Source organism: Lycium ferocissimum, chromosome 12 (assembly GCF_029784015.1).
Source record: "Lycium ferocissimum isolate CSIRO_LF1 chromosome 12, AGI_CSIRO_Lferr_CH_V1, whole genome shotgun sequence".
Taxonomy (NCBI): Eukaryota; Viridiplantae; Streptophyta; class Magnoliopsida; order Solanales; family Solanaceae; genus Lycium; species Lycium ferocissimum.
In genome coordinates, this window is record NC_081353.1 from 50,499,424 (window position 1) to 50,514,746 (window position 15,323).

Below are 15,323 nucleotides of genomic sequence, written 5' to 3' on the forward strand. Positions count from 1 at the left end.
TTTCAATTTATGTGACACTTTTTTTCGAGACTCAAACAACTTTTTGACCGTGATCTAGTCATATCTCTTTTAAATATTTAAATTGTTAAATATTGTGGCTCGCAATACTTTTATGTAGTTTCTTAATATATAAATTATTTTTTAAAATTTTTTTGAACTGTATATCATAATTCACAGACAAACTAAAAAGGTTTGATTCTCGAAATTCGAACGGTGTCATATAAATTTAGACGGAGGCAGTATGATTTTTACTCATAATTCTTCAACTAATTTCATACTGGTTGTTTCAAGATTCAACATCTAACTAAACATTGTCCAAACGGGAAAAGAAAAGAAAAATAAAAAATTAATCACCATTGACTGGAAAGTCACACGTAGCTAAAAGTCTAACATCAAGTCAAGTGTAAAACAAGAAACTTCTTCACTTCTCTCTGTACATCATTTTTATTTGGGATCTACAACATACTTGAACGAGATGGAAGTAAAGAACACAAATTGATGAGCTAAGATGTTGAAACTAGCAGCTTTCTTAAGCCTTGTTTGGGCATTGACTCTTCTCTATGGAGAAATGTTTGCATTTTGGGTCCCTTTTCTTTCTTGTTCTTGGCCTCACCTTCATTCTTCAAAGGTAAATCTTCAAACTTTGATTAAAGTAGCAATTAAATCACTTTTATCTTAACTTGAGCTAGATTCAAGACTCCCATCAATCATTTTCTTCCCATTTATTACTCTCTCTCTCTCTCTCAAAAACATTGTCTTACTTTGTATGTTAGTTTGTTCCAAAAAAAAATTAATATATTTTTATATTTAGAAACAGTTTAACTTTATGGAATAATTTACGGCCACACAAAGATCTAAAGGCTTTTTTTGGATCACATAGTTCAAAAGACTTCATGTCAAATCAAACTAAGACAATTTTTTTGAGAAGGAGGGAGTAGTGTTTTGGGATGAAATGGACAATGTTTAGCTGCAATTGAGTGGTTGTGTAATGTTAAAGACTTTTTTTTTATTTTTTATCTTTGACTTGAGCTAGATTTGTGTACAGCATCAATCTTTTTTTCCCCTCTTTGTTATTCTCTTTTGAGATGAAATGGATAATGTTCAGCTGCAAATGAGCTGGGATTGAGGGGTGGTGCAATGTTAAAGAAATAGTTTGTTTAATCTTTGACTTGAGCTAGATTTATGTACAGCATCAATCTTTTTTTTCCCTCTTTATTATTTTGGGATGAAATGGACAATGTTCAGCTACAAGTGAGTTGGGATTGGGGGGTCATGTAGTGTTGAAGAAATGACTTTTTTTTTTTTAATCCTTTTGGTTAAACTGTGATGAGGTTTAGTTACTGTGAAATGGTTCTTATTTGTAAGTCTGTTGAGAGAATTGGGATCTCTCATCTTAAGCAGCTAACTCCAGATTAGGGAATAGTCAGCTTCGCGTTGACCAATAGAGAATGATTTGTTCTTCCAATTGATTTGTGAATTCTAGTATGCAATTAAACCCACCTTGTCAACTGTTCTTCCAATTGACCGTAGAGTTTTAGTTCATGACATGAAGTCCAAACATTCCTGATTGATTCAGCTTTAACAAAAGGCTGGCTTGTTTAAAAATTAGAAAGAAAATAAAAGAACTTTTATGGGGAAGTTAAAGTTAAACTTATAGTTAACATGTGTAAGTGGTGAATGTTAGAATCCCACATTGGTTGGCGAATGGACTGGTGGTTTGCTTATATGGACTTGGGCAATTTTGTTGAGTTAGGCCCAATTGCCATATCTTTACATGGGGTGTTAGAGTAGGTTAGAGTCCCACATTGGTTGGCGAATAGACTGCTGGTTTACTTATATGGACTTGGGAAATTCTCCCATCATGAGCTAATTTTTGGGATTGAGTTAGGCCCAAGTGCCATATCTTTACAGTGAAAATACTTTTGAGGAAAATCTTGGTGGTTTCCAGCAATAATTTGCTAGCTCTAGATAAGACATTTATTTCTGGTAACTAACCCCTTAATGAAGTCTACTTCTTAATTATCTCAGTACTAACAAATATGCATTTTAATGGCTTGTCTCCTTCATTAAGATTCAGCTTTTTTGTGTTGGCGCAAAAACTGTAGTAACAATTTTTCTTACTTGTTGTGTGCTAAATGACATATTAGACACTCGGCCTTGGGCATACTAACCTTCTTGTCCTTGATTTTAGACGGATGGAATAGATCATCAACGTGACTATGTAAAAATTGCTGTTCTGACTGATCCTCAGGTAATCCTTCTGAAAATAATGCTGGCTTTACTGTGCTCATCTTTATACTTATCTGTGCGTTGCCATTTTGACTTCATATTCACAACGTATCTTTTGTTTTGACAGCTCATGGATAGAACCTCTCTTCGTCTTGCCCCGAAATCCCTTGCACTTGAAGCTGCTCAGTTCTATACAGATTTGTATATGCGCAGGGCATTCCATTCATCTATTTTACCTTCCAAACCTGATATTATTCTGTTCCTAGGTGATTATTTTGATGGTGGGCCTTTTCTGTCTGATGAAGAGTAAGTACTAAGTTCTGTCTGAAAGTTTTACTCTCCTAAAAAGAAGTTAAACTACTTTCTGGATGAAGATTGAAACTTAGCTCTGATAAACAGGAGTAGCTTCCATGTAATTCCCTTTTTTTTTTTTTTTTTTTCCTTATCAAATTTGACATTAATTGAAGGCCCATTCCTATCATTTTATTCCTTCTATAAAGTTCATGTTTTAGTTATTTTTTATTAATGAAGTATCTGAATGTTCTTCAGTTATTCTTATGCTTTGGACTTGAGATTTATTTGGACTTGAGATTTATTTAATTTGATAGATGGCAGGAATCCTGGAGCCGGTTTAAGCATATTTTTGACATTGAAATGCTTGAGCAAACTACAAACATAAAGCTGTACTACCTTGCTGGAAACCATGATATAGGGTATGCAGCTTTTCACTCGCATATGCCAGAGGTGTGTTAATTATTCAGATAGAGTTATATACTCAGGGGCATATTATTTTGAGTGATACCAAATTTGAACTTAATATGCTTTTTTACCTGTTCATATCTCATCTTCTTATCATGTATCAATTACTCATAAGCTTCTGGAAGGATGGAGATAATGTCTCCTTCTAAACTTTACATGAAACAAGCCTCTTATTTAATGGATGGTAGTTTTACAATGGGTACTGAAGAAATATTTCTTGGTGAGCCTGCGAGATCTCAGTTACCACATTAAGAAACTCAGCTTTATGTTCTTTTCAATATAATTTCATAGATAAGGAAGTTTTCACATTCAGCTTTCTGAATATTTCATGTTTAAAGAAGGGATGACTATCTTTACATCTCATGACGGCCATGTGCTTCTTCTTTTCCAATTTGATTTATCTGCAAATCAGTTGCATCCTGTTTAAGGGATGCTAGGTGTCTTTCCTAGCTAGGAGAATGGGTTCTTATCTTCACTGTGTTTGAAGACATTGGGAACTATGCAAGCTGCATAGCTCAATCGTCAACGAACCGGATCCTATTATTCGTTTTGCTGCAGTCAATTCTAATTCTTGTTTCCTCCTAATTCCAGTTCGGATCTTATATGTGCACTCCATAATGCAGGTTATCAAACGTTATGAGAAAGCATTTGGTGCGAGGAACTATCAATTTACAGCTGGGAAAGTAGATTTCATAGCCATTGACGCGCAAACCTTGGATGGTAATTTCAAAGTCTACACTTTATTTGGAGCTCATTTTGTAGGTCAAGCCTAAAGCAAAGTCAAGGGGAAGTCAAACCTCTGGTCATACCAGTCAAATCCGAAACAAATTGTAGAATCCAATTATTCATTAGCTCAAATCATGATTAGATTCTCATTAGGAGTCTAATTACTTAGTCAAATCCCAAATTACCCTATTAGGAGGTTAGGTAAAAAATCTATAAATTCCCTCATTCAGTCTCATGATTCGATGGTTAAAATCCCACTAAAATTAAGTATAATAATCAAAGGATATTGTAGAATCATTACATCAATGATTTAGTTTGAAATCTCACAGTTGGAATTTCAACCACGAGCTTTTCCTTCTCAATAATGGCAAAAAGGCTATTTATACTTTCCAAAATTTGAACTTGTGCTATGGGCCATGTGCCGTGCCTCCATAGCGTGAGCCCTCGCCTGCACGATGGCTGTGGAGGACACGCACCAAAGGGTGGCTTGTAATTTCTGCAATTTTTCAACTTGCTCCAAATGGTGCCAAAACCAACCCGAACTGCTCAGATCCTTAACACAAACTATCCCAACAAGTCAAAAATGGTTATATGAACTTTTTTTTTTTTTTGAACAGGTAACAACTTTGTATTATAGACCAGTACTTAGGTAGTACTGAAAACCCCTTATGGTTATACGAACTTGTGCTCATGCTCAAAACACAATTTAGATCATAATTGTACAAAATGAGGGGCCAGGTTGTTACATTGTGTGTGCTATTTTGGAAAACGCCAGTTTGCAGAACTCAAAAACTACTCAACTTTTTTGTGCAGTTTTTGCAACAAAAAATTAAGAGTTTGCAAAAATCCATTTTCTTTTTTCTTGGTAAACTCAATTTTGGAAATTTTAACCAAACACCACTTTAATGATTTTGCTTTTCTTCCTATCAGTTATCATGAAACAGGACTCTGTTGATTATTAGTTGGATTCATGATGTTGTTATTTTGTAAAGACTCACAGCAAGATACCTTGTCTCCAGGGCATCCGCAAAACAATGTAACCCCTGCCACATGGAATTTTGTCAAAAATGTCTCTAAGCGTATGTTCTACCACTCACTATCCATCTTTGTTGTGAACTCCACTTATATGTAAGACGCTCGGCTCATTTTGCTCTGTTTTATGCAGATCCATCTTCGAATCCAAGGGTTCTATTGACTCATATTCCACTATATCGGCCAGATCTAACTGCATGTGGTCCATATCGTTCATCATCAATTATTAATCAGGTAACATTTAACCTTTTTTTGAACTTATCAAAGTTGTTTTAACTTTTTCTACTTTATAGAGGAAGGATGCCCTCGAATGGGAACCACCATTTATGTACTATTCCTCTCCACTAAAAAAGTGATTTGAGTCTCCAGAACCTAAATAATAGGGATTGAGAGTCTCGAGAACCTAAACGATCTTTTAAAAATTCTATTCCTTTTGCTTGTTGCTATTGGGAGAAGAAAAATATGATTTTTCTTGTTATGTGGTTAAATATATATCTCATATTTATAATGAGAAGTTACATATTTCATCATTTATTTCAGAGAATCAACCGGGCTGCTTTTGATAATGAAATATTGTAAGCTCTTACTCTCACTTTAGTGGCTTAGTATGGATTTACCCTGTCTGTACGCATGGATGTTTACATAGGACTTGGTTATAATGACATTCACAGATATCAAAACTACATTACTGAAAATGGAACGAATGGCCTGCTTGACTCGATCAAACCTGTAAGTATTTCCTACCATTTTATGATACATGTCCCGTACAAACTAGCATATATAAAGGGAAGAAATTTCTATACAATATTAATTGAAAGGAATGATTTCTGGGGCGCATTATTTCGAGTTTCTTGCAGGCACTAATTCTCTCTGGGCATGACCATGATCAGTGTACAGTGATCCACAAGTCCAAATATGGTTCTGTAAAAGAGGTAACGCACCTTGTTCAACTGAAAAACTTAGGTATTGTCTTTACGGTGTTTGATTGATACTGTTGTGCAGCATACTCTAGGGACCATAAGCTGGCAGCAGGGAAATTTATTTCCATCTTACATGCTATTATCTGCAAGTAATCTTATCTTAGCGGACGGATCAATGCCAGAGGAGGCAATTTCCACCAAAGTGTGCTTTCTCCCTGTGCAGACATACATATATATATGGTAATCCGTATATTGAGATGAAAAACTATTTATCTTGTAAATCATGTTTCTTGTATTATTGAAGTTTGCTTTGGATGTGTCAGGTATCTGTTGCTGTTTGTCATGACCCTTCTTATTGCTGTCCTTTGGCCCACAAATGGGGTGCTCTTTCCGCACTATCTTGGTGGATTTCTGAGTAACATAAGAAGTCTAATTAGTTCTAGCTTTTCTGGAGGTGGGGAAAAGCTGAAAAGCGAAGATGAGATATGTGAATATGAGGAGGTCTGGGATGCAGAAGGATCGATGCACCTCATAAAGAAAACCTTTAAAGTTTCTTCTACATGCTCAAGCGAGAGCGCTTCAGTGGAACGGTAAGTTCCCATCAGAGAGAATCAGTCATTGCGTGAACTGCAGCGAGTAACTATTTTTATTTACTTGAGCATGCTTATGTGTCGAGAAACAATTCATTCAAGCTTCTCGAAGTTGCCTCTTAGATAATGAACACCTTAATCTTGTTAGAATAGCAATGCACTTTGAGAACTAGTGTGCATTACAACAAGTCCCATGTAGTCGTTCAATATTCTTTATCTTCAGAAGATTTTATTCCATGTTGATTTGTTCAAAATAAGCAAGTTATCCATGTGATCATCACTTCTGTCCAATGGTTCTCGTTCTTACTTCTGTATTCTATGGAGTGCTTCCTTGTATTTTAGACTATTTGATGCTCAAGTTACGTAGACAATTTTTTTTTTTTTAATGACATGGGAACCCGCAGCCGCTACCCTTCGGGTGCGCATAGGGTAAACCCAACTCCTGTGCAATAGCTCGCAAACCACACAAGAGAGGTAACCCGCACTAGGCAAGCCCGGTACGACGAGCTTGACCCAGAAGGCAAATCCCCTGCTGTCGTAGGCAGGGGGTTTCGAACTTGAGACCTCCATTATGAAAGCCCCATACTCAACCAACTGAGCCACCCTTGCTGCTATAGACAATTTTTTTTTTTTTTTTTTTTTTGTTTGCTGTGCAAAAGCTTAGATGCCTTTTTCTAATGCAGGGGTAATGCTGTCATGCGGTCGGTTGCCAGAAAATCTAATGCAGAAGAGACGAATGCCTCAAATCCCGCAGATGTGACTTTATATATAGGATCAGATGCTGTGGTAAAAACACTGCCTCGGACAAACAAATCAAAGACAAAGATGGTAATTAGGAGAGTGGTGCGGACATTAAGTATGGTTTCTCTTGTTGCAGCTTTTAATATCCCACTATATATGATGCTTCTTTTCAAAGATTGGATTGATAAATGATGTACTTTTCAAATATGCCAGTGATGCTGGCTTAGGTTAGGTACTTCCTAATTCGGATAAATACGGACAAGACGTAAAAATGAGCAGGCTTTAGCAGCTGTCGCCTTTTTCATATGTTCTAGGTGTTCAGTTGCTCTGTTGTTGTAATTGTCATTGTAGTTATTGTTGTTGTAATATGTTATCGTTGTTGTTTTTTTGACATATCCTGCACTTGATCAAGTAATTGGTACCATTAAGGATTTGAACAGATGAATGGTTTGTTTTACATAACATAATGATGCTTATTCTGCCATCCAAGTGCTCTGTTCGAATTTACCCTCGGGAAAGCATATATAGAACCTTAGTTTTGCACAGGTTAAGAAGAGATTATTGGCATACAAACTTGGCTCTGTATTCTGCATGGGATATATTTGTCTTCCAAGTGTTGATTATGCTAAAGTTCCAATGGAGGATAGATTCTTTCTTCTTCTATTTTTCTTTCCTTATGGCCTTCTACTGAATCTTGGCTTCTTTCCTGGCCATTACACTGAAGGGTCTGTTTGTTCTAACCGTTTCAGGTTGTATATTGGAGTTGTTTTATCAGTGAAAGTTCTTAAAAAAAAATTGTGCTGGTACTACCATTTTGGCTAACTATATTGCTTATTCCTTTTAGTTTGTTAAATTTCAAGATACAAGTGGTCAACTACAACATTATGAGATATGCCACTTGGATCATATATAGTGACAGAAAAGGACCAGCCCAGCCACTTCATTCATACCTTTCCTGTCAAATCTCCATTAAAGAAGAGATAACTTAAAAATAGAGGGCCTAGAGCCGGATCTAGGATTTGAAGTTTATGGATTCCTACTGCGACCTCAAGTTGATATACATAACTGGATTCACAATCAAATATTATAGATATTTAGTGGATTTTTAATACATATTCAAGGTCGGGGCAGAAGCTACTGGACCCATAGATTTCAAGTTAGATCTGCCCCTGCTTAAAAGAGAAGATTAGAATGACATAGAATGGAAAACTACTCCTTATACTGCATTTCACATATATTATTTCTCGATCCGATGAAGACATCTAGCAGAAACACCAAAAGTAAAAGAAGAGCAGCAGAAGTGCATAAAGTGTTGTGTTCATTCTTTTCTTTCATATATATATATGGAGAAAATGGAAAGAAACAGCATGCAAGCAAAAGACATTGATAGGTGTCGGTTGAGCTCCTGGTAACGGCTCAGCACAAGTAGTAACAACACTAAGAATTACTGTGCTTCAAAATTTTAAAAAGAATTGGAGCTTAGCACTTACGAGCAAACGCTGTGAAGTTTGATTTATAAGCATATCCCTCGTGGAATATAGCAGTCTCGCTAATTGTTTTGCTCCTGGGATTTCTTCTAGTGAAGGAGTGAAAGAATTGAATACACTTCTGAGCACCTCGTGCATATTATTTCCTGATTCTGATTGTAACACACGAAGAGAAAAGACATTTGTCTATGATCCATTGATCCATAATGAAAGAAAAAGAGGAAGAAAACTGACCATTTATGCTATATTCTCGTCTCATCCTTCCCAGGTAACGTGACAGAATCTGTAAATAGTTAGGACGTTCCTGCAACAAGAACAACAATACGATGCAGTAAACCTATATTCTAATTTCAAGAATAGAATTTTATTTTTTAAACGATAACATACTAAAATCGACCCCTCAATGTTGCGTAGAGGACGTATAAGCACATGCATTTAGAGAGACAGGAACTAAAAGTTATGAACAATATGATAATAATGTAAATGGGTCTATTGCAATCTGCATCAACTTGCTTGTTGAGTATCCGGGGAAATTCCATCATTATGGCTATGACTATATGAAGAGATGCCTCTTACAGTAGAAAACGCTTGAACACCTAGGCTACGGCTAGAACCTGAAAGAATCAACTTTTTACTAACGAGTTGCTTGAAGGAGGCAGGGCAAATCAACTGTCTATAAAAATTTAAGACAAAAGGTTTAATTAATCAAGAGAGAATTAACGAGTCATGTAAACCATTAATTAGAGATGAAGTACAATTTTCTCTTATTTTACTCATTTATTGTATTTTAATAAATCATCTCCACAACTTACACCTTTTTATTTTCATAACTTCAATTTTCAATTGGTTATATTCATAACTCACATTAAATTATCTTTAATTATACCTCTTCATCTTCTTTCTCCCACCCTTTTTTGCACATTTTTCCTCTCATTTTGTCTGGAAAATCAATGGACTTTACATATCTTATAGTCCAAGCATTTAAAGTGTAGTTATTTGTCTTAAAGTTCTTTTATGATTGGTATTTATTTGTCTTAAAGTTCTATTGTGATGGCATTAGTATTTCTTTATCTTAAAGTTCCGTTGAAGAATACCTTATAAAAAAAAAAAAAAAAAAAAAAAAGTTCTATTGAAGGAAAAAGTTATGTTTGTGGCACAAGGCATGGGGGAGTTGGCCAAAAGGCCATTTTAAAAAGTTATTTCACCAAAAGGCCATAAGTGTTCAGAAATTTGTGATTTGACCATCATTTATGACGTCAGCATGTCAGAGAAGTGCTGTGTCAAACCCCAGTCCCAAAGTTTTGAAAACTATACTTTAACCCACACAGCCTCAACATTTTTATTACCAGAAATAGAAACAAAAAACAAAATATTTCCCACCAAAAGCTCCCGTTTTCTGCAGTTTTCAAACCATTTTTCCGGTGCAAATTCTGACTTTTCACCGAATAATCGGTCCCCAACGATGGAAAGCTTCCATAGTTCGGCCATTGTAAGTTAAAACGGTAGAAATCGTTGAAGGAGCTTTTCGTTGTTGTAAAAGCTCGCTTTTAAGAAAATTCTGCCTCATTCCGACATTCCTTCAATTCTCCATTCAAATACCATTGTTCGCAACGGGTAAAAGCTTTATCCCTGCTCTTTTTGGTTCTGCATTTGGTACAGCTCTCCAGTCAGTAATAGACCATAGCCATCAACGAGTCATCGACCAGGTATAGACCAAAGTCGTAGTCTAGTATATATTTTATTATGGCATCGATTGCAGAATATATTATAGTAGGTGGTGATTACATGAGTGAGTGGGAAGAGATCCCAAAATGTTGGAATTGGAATTCTGCGAGCAAGGTGATAGTCCCGATTGCCGTGCGTCGCTATGGTACGTATAATAACTTGGTTACGAGCATAATGGAAAGCAGGGAGTTAAATTATGAGCTTAGTGACTTGCGCATTAGTTACATGATTAATGCTTTGCCCATTAGGGAAAAACCCATCATTTTTTCATAACGAATGATAGGCAGGTGGTATTGTACGTGCTTGATGTTGCTGCTGATATTTCTAGGCCTGTTTTAAGAATAAATATTGTTGAGAGGTCTCAAATTGGTGCTATATAAGTAGCACCACCCCCACCCACAGACCCACCACCGCCACAACTGTCAGCCGATGAAGCTTCAATACAACATGAGGGCATGGGTGATCATTTTATGGATATGGATGATCTTGTTAGTGATGATGAAGAGTGTGATGGAAATAATGACGGTGATGGCAGCCACCAAGTGGTTCACAAAGCAACCACAACTTCACTGATGGAACCGATTTTTACGTGGGCAAACATTTGAGAACAAAGGGTATTTAAAGGTTTTATTAAAGAAAGCTGCATTAAAGACCCCATTTTGTTTTAAACCAAACAAGAGTAACAACAAATACTATAAGTTGGAATGCACCTCTCCTAATTGTGCTTGGATGTTGCAGGCTAATAAGTACGACAACTTGGATAGGTTTCGCATTTACAAGTACGTTGGTGATCACACTTGAGGGGTTGAACAGGTTACGAGCACTCATAAGCATGCCTCGGCAGTTGTCCTTATATCAGTATTGATGAATGACTATATTGACAACAAAGGGCCAACGACAAAGGAAATCCAGAGGACGATTTTCAGGGAGTTCCATTGTAAACCAAGCTATTGGCAGTGTTGGAAGGCAGATGTAACGGCTAAGAACATTGTTAGGGGGCACTGGAGCACGGGTATGCTTGCTTACCGGCTTATTTTTACATGGTTGAAAATCTAAATCCAGGTTCCAGAATTTGCATTAGTCTTGATGATACGGACGAGTTCAAATATTACTTCGTAGCTTACGGAGCTTGTATTCGAGGATATAAACACATGCGAAAGGTTATTACCGTTGATGACACACATTTATACGGCAAGTATGAGGGTGTGTTGTTGTCCGCCATCACACAGGATACTGAGAACTATATCTATCCAATTGCTTTTTGCGTGGTGGCCAAGGAGTGTGATGAATCTTGAACCTACTTCTTCGAGCAGCTGAGGTATATAATCGCCGATAAACCAGACTTGCACATAATCTCTGATAGGCACAGGAGTATAGGCAACGGTGTTTCCAGAATATTTGAGCATGCTCATTATGGACTATGCATGAAGCATCTTGGTGATTACCTTTGAAATAATTTCCAATGTGGAGATTCTCTTCATGTATACTATGATGCAACAAAGGCATATGGTTACTAGGAGTTCAATGAACATTTTCAGCAATTAAGGGATAAATGCCCTGAAGCTGCTAATTATCTTGAGTTTGATATTGGATTTGACAAGTGGAGCAGGGCATATTTTCTAATAAATATGTATGATGTGCTGACCAAAAAAATTGCTATGTCGCTAAACTAAATGTTGAGGGATGAAAGTGACTACCTTGTGACTGCCTTATTCACTTCCATTTCTAGGAGGCTTGCTGAAAGTTTCAGAAAGTGACATGCAGATATCAACAGTTCAATCAATTTATTTGTGCCTTCGGCTGAAAAAATGCTAAGGGAAAAGATGAATGAGGGCGACTCCTTATTTTTCAATAATATAAACGGGGATGCCAACGAGTTCACCGTAGTCAGCAGTGGCCTAACTTCCAAAGTCAATCTCTTTGAACAAAACATGTACTTGTAAAGAGTACGACTTAGTGAAATTACCGTGCACTCACGTGATGGCAGCCTTGAGATTGAAGTACAGACCTGATTATGGTTCAAGCATCTACGAGTATTCCTTACCCATGTATAAATTTCAGTCTTACATTCTTTCATTTGGTGAAACTATTAATATTATTCCCTCCAAAGTCAGAATGGGAAGTCCCAGAGAAGTATGCAAGCATGTATATTCCTCCACTGCCTTACGACCCCAAACTTGGAAGGAAGAGAGTGAAGCGTATTCCCTGGCATCGCGGAATCTTTCAAGTCCAAGGAAAGTAGCAAAGGGAAGAGAAACAAGTGCTCGATTTACAAGGGGGTTGGTCACAAGAAAACAACGTGTCGATATTTGAGAGAGTATCCCACTTGATTTTTTTTAATTTGAATGTATTTTTGTTGTATTAATTATAAAAACTAAATGCAAGTTCAATATTAATCAAATTTGTTTTGTCTACCATAAACTATATGTGGGTTTATAAGATACCAATCCGTTGGTCTATACTATGTTCATAGTTAGGAAATTAATCTTCCTTTAGGAGATCTATACTCCCCAATTAAAACCTTTATCATGCGGAACTGAGTAGCGTAATGATTACCTTTTCAAATCTTTGTGCGTTTCACGTCTAATCACACTGATAAAATACAAATTTAAACGACACCTTCATGCCTAAAGCCACGTGTCTCTTAGCCATTGGGTGACAATTCACTTAACCGATGCAAACAGTCTTTATATCTTCTTCAGTCCTTATTTCCTCCATTTCAAATAAACTCAAGCCCATAGAAATTCAAGATCATTTATCTCCAAAATGTCAAGAATACTCCACCTTTCTAGGCCCCCATGGATACAAACTCCATCACTGGACATTCTTCTATGACGAAATGACGTCGAACGATTCTTTAGGGGGTTGGGAGAGGACAGGGAGAGATTGGCAAGGTCTCTTTGCAGGATAGAGCGATTTCTGTGTGTCCTCTTGCAGGAGAAAAATATCGACCCAGATGCCCGGTAACCCCCCTGCCCAGCTGTAAACCCCTAGTTTAGTTTAGTTTAGTTTAGTTATGTAGTTTTAGTTTTTATGTATATTTTCATTTTGTTGTAAGTTTTTTGCAAAACTTTCATTGGTGAAAGTTATAGATGGAAGCAGCTATTGGGCTTTCATGTATGAAAGCTTTTAGCTGTGCTGTTTTGGTTGGGGGTTGCAATGAAATGAAATATATGGTTGATTTTCATATTTCTTTTGTTGTGTTTTATTTATGTCCTTTTCTGATTTTTGCATTTGTTTTCTAACCGTAGAAATAAAAGTGTGCTAGGTCTATTAATAGACATGACTAATAATAAACGACTATGATCTATAACTACTCATTGACACGATATATGATGGACCTTTAAGGTTGATTATAAACCACGGGAATAAAGGTGACTATTGGAACGAGAAGCCTGCTAAATTTGCACAAATAAAACAGACCAAAAAAGATAAAACCCCAAACCCCAAATCTAGAAAAAAGAAATAAAATAAAATAAATAAGAAGACTTGATACTATTTAAATATTATAATAACACTTTAATACATCATATTAGAGTTCCCATCCATTAGACACATGATCAAAATAGTTTTAGGATACCTAATGGTCCTTAAATAACTAATATTAGTCAAAAAAGCCAAAAATAAATAAAAGACTTGATTCTATTTAAACATTATAATAACACTTTAATAAATCATATAAGAGTCCCCATCCATTAGACACATGATCAAAATAACTTTAGGATACCTAATGGTCTTTAAATCACTAATATTTTTCTAAAAAAGCCAAAAATAAATACAATAAAATAAATAAAAAGACTTGATACTATTTAAAAATTAAAATAACACTTTAATAAATCATGTGAGAGTCCCCACCAATTAGACACGTGATCCAAAGAGTTTAAGCACAAGTGGTGGTAATCATATCACTACTATCCAATTAGTCTGACAATAAGTATTGTTCTCAAAGCACAACCTTGTTCTAAGGACAACACTACTTGTGCTTAAGGTCTTTGATCATGTGTCTAATTGGTGGGGACTCTCATATGATGTATTAAAGTATTATTATAATATTTAAATAGTACCAAGTCTTTTTATTTATTTTTGGCCTTTTTAGACTAATATTAGTGATTTAAGGACCATTAGGTGTCCTAAAACTATTTTGATCACGTGTCTAATGTATGGGGACTCTAATATGATGTATTAAAGTGTTATGAGAAGATTTGTATAGAAGGCCACTTTCAAGTTTTAATTGGGAATATGGCACTCAACTTCTTTTTCAATTATTTTTCGGTATTAGGGTTTAGAAAAAAATGGGAACGGGGTACTTTTCATAATTTTAAAAAGATTGAAAGTTTTAATTTATACACTTAAGTCAAATTGGCTTCTAATAAAATATGCAAAGACTCTCTCTCTCACATCTATCCCTTTCACTTCTTTATTTCTCTTTCAAGCTTGGAACTCTTAAACTTCCACCTCTCCCCCAAGCTCCAATATGCCTTGATCGTTGTAAACAGGTAATTTCTTTAACTTTGCAACTCCATCGAAGCATTTTGAGCTCCATATTGCCCTGAAATGTTTTATTTTTTTCGATCTTGATAAAGCACTAGTGTTCATAAAGATCTGCTTTTTTCAAAACCTTTGTTGTTTTGCCTCTTTTTTTTGTCGAAATATGTGTTATTTATACATATTTTGCTTGTTTTGATCTTTGTTTTTCTGTTTTTGCTTTTTGAAATTATATATGGTTAATAGACTTTTGGTCGATTATTCTTATATCGTGGTTGATTAATGTCTCTATTGTTTGTATATAGATCGTATAAATGCCTAGGTGTAGAGGCAGAGGAGGAAAAATACTCCCCCATTCTTGTGATATGGTTGAAACTCATTCTAATGCGAATCGTAAGGATAAAAAAAAGAAGAGGTGAAGAACTTAGCCGAGATAGAAAGTAAAAAAGAAGTACAGAAGCTGAGAGTGCGTCCCACTCAGACCTCATTGATGAGTGTAGTGTTGATGGAGATTGAGCTGATAGTAGAGTTGAGAGTGTATCTGAGGATGGTTCAAAACACTCTAGTGTTCTTTGAAGATGTTGATCCTTTGTCCTTGCCATATTATGCAAAGACAATTAACGTTGAAA

General features: G+C 35.9%; 1 protein-coding gene across 1 annotated transcript; it reads left to right on the forward strand.

Annotated features, from left to right (window-relative positions):
- The first annotated feature begins 286 nt into the window (after nucleotides 1–286).
- LOC132039799 (uncharacterized protein C630.12) lies at nucleotides 287–7,481 on the forward strand. Its single transcript, XM_059430325.1, has 13 exons — nucleotides 287–628; nucleotides 2,192–2,251; nucleotides 2,357–2,535; nucleotides 2,838–2,973; nucleotides 3,612–3,708; nucleotides 4,734–4,793; nucleotides 4,880–4,980; nucleotides 5,287–5,321; nucleotides 5,418–5,475; nucleotides 5,604–5,678; nucleotides 5,749–5,906; nucleotides 5,990–6,256; nucleotides 6,940–7,481. The coding sequence occupies exons 1-13, from the start codon at nucleotides 509–511 to the stop codon at nucleotides 7,187–7,189; spliced, it is 1,596 nt and encodes a 531-aa protein (XP_059286308.1). The 5' UTR covers nucleotides 287–508; the 3' UTR covers nucleotides 7,190–7,481.
- The last annotated feature ends 7,842 nt before the right edge of the window (nucleotides 7,482–15,323 follow it).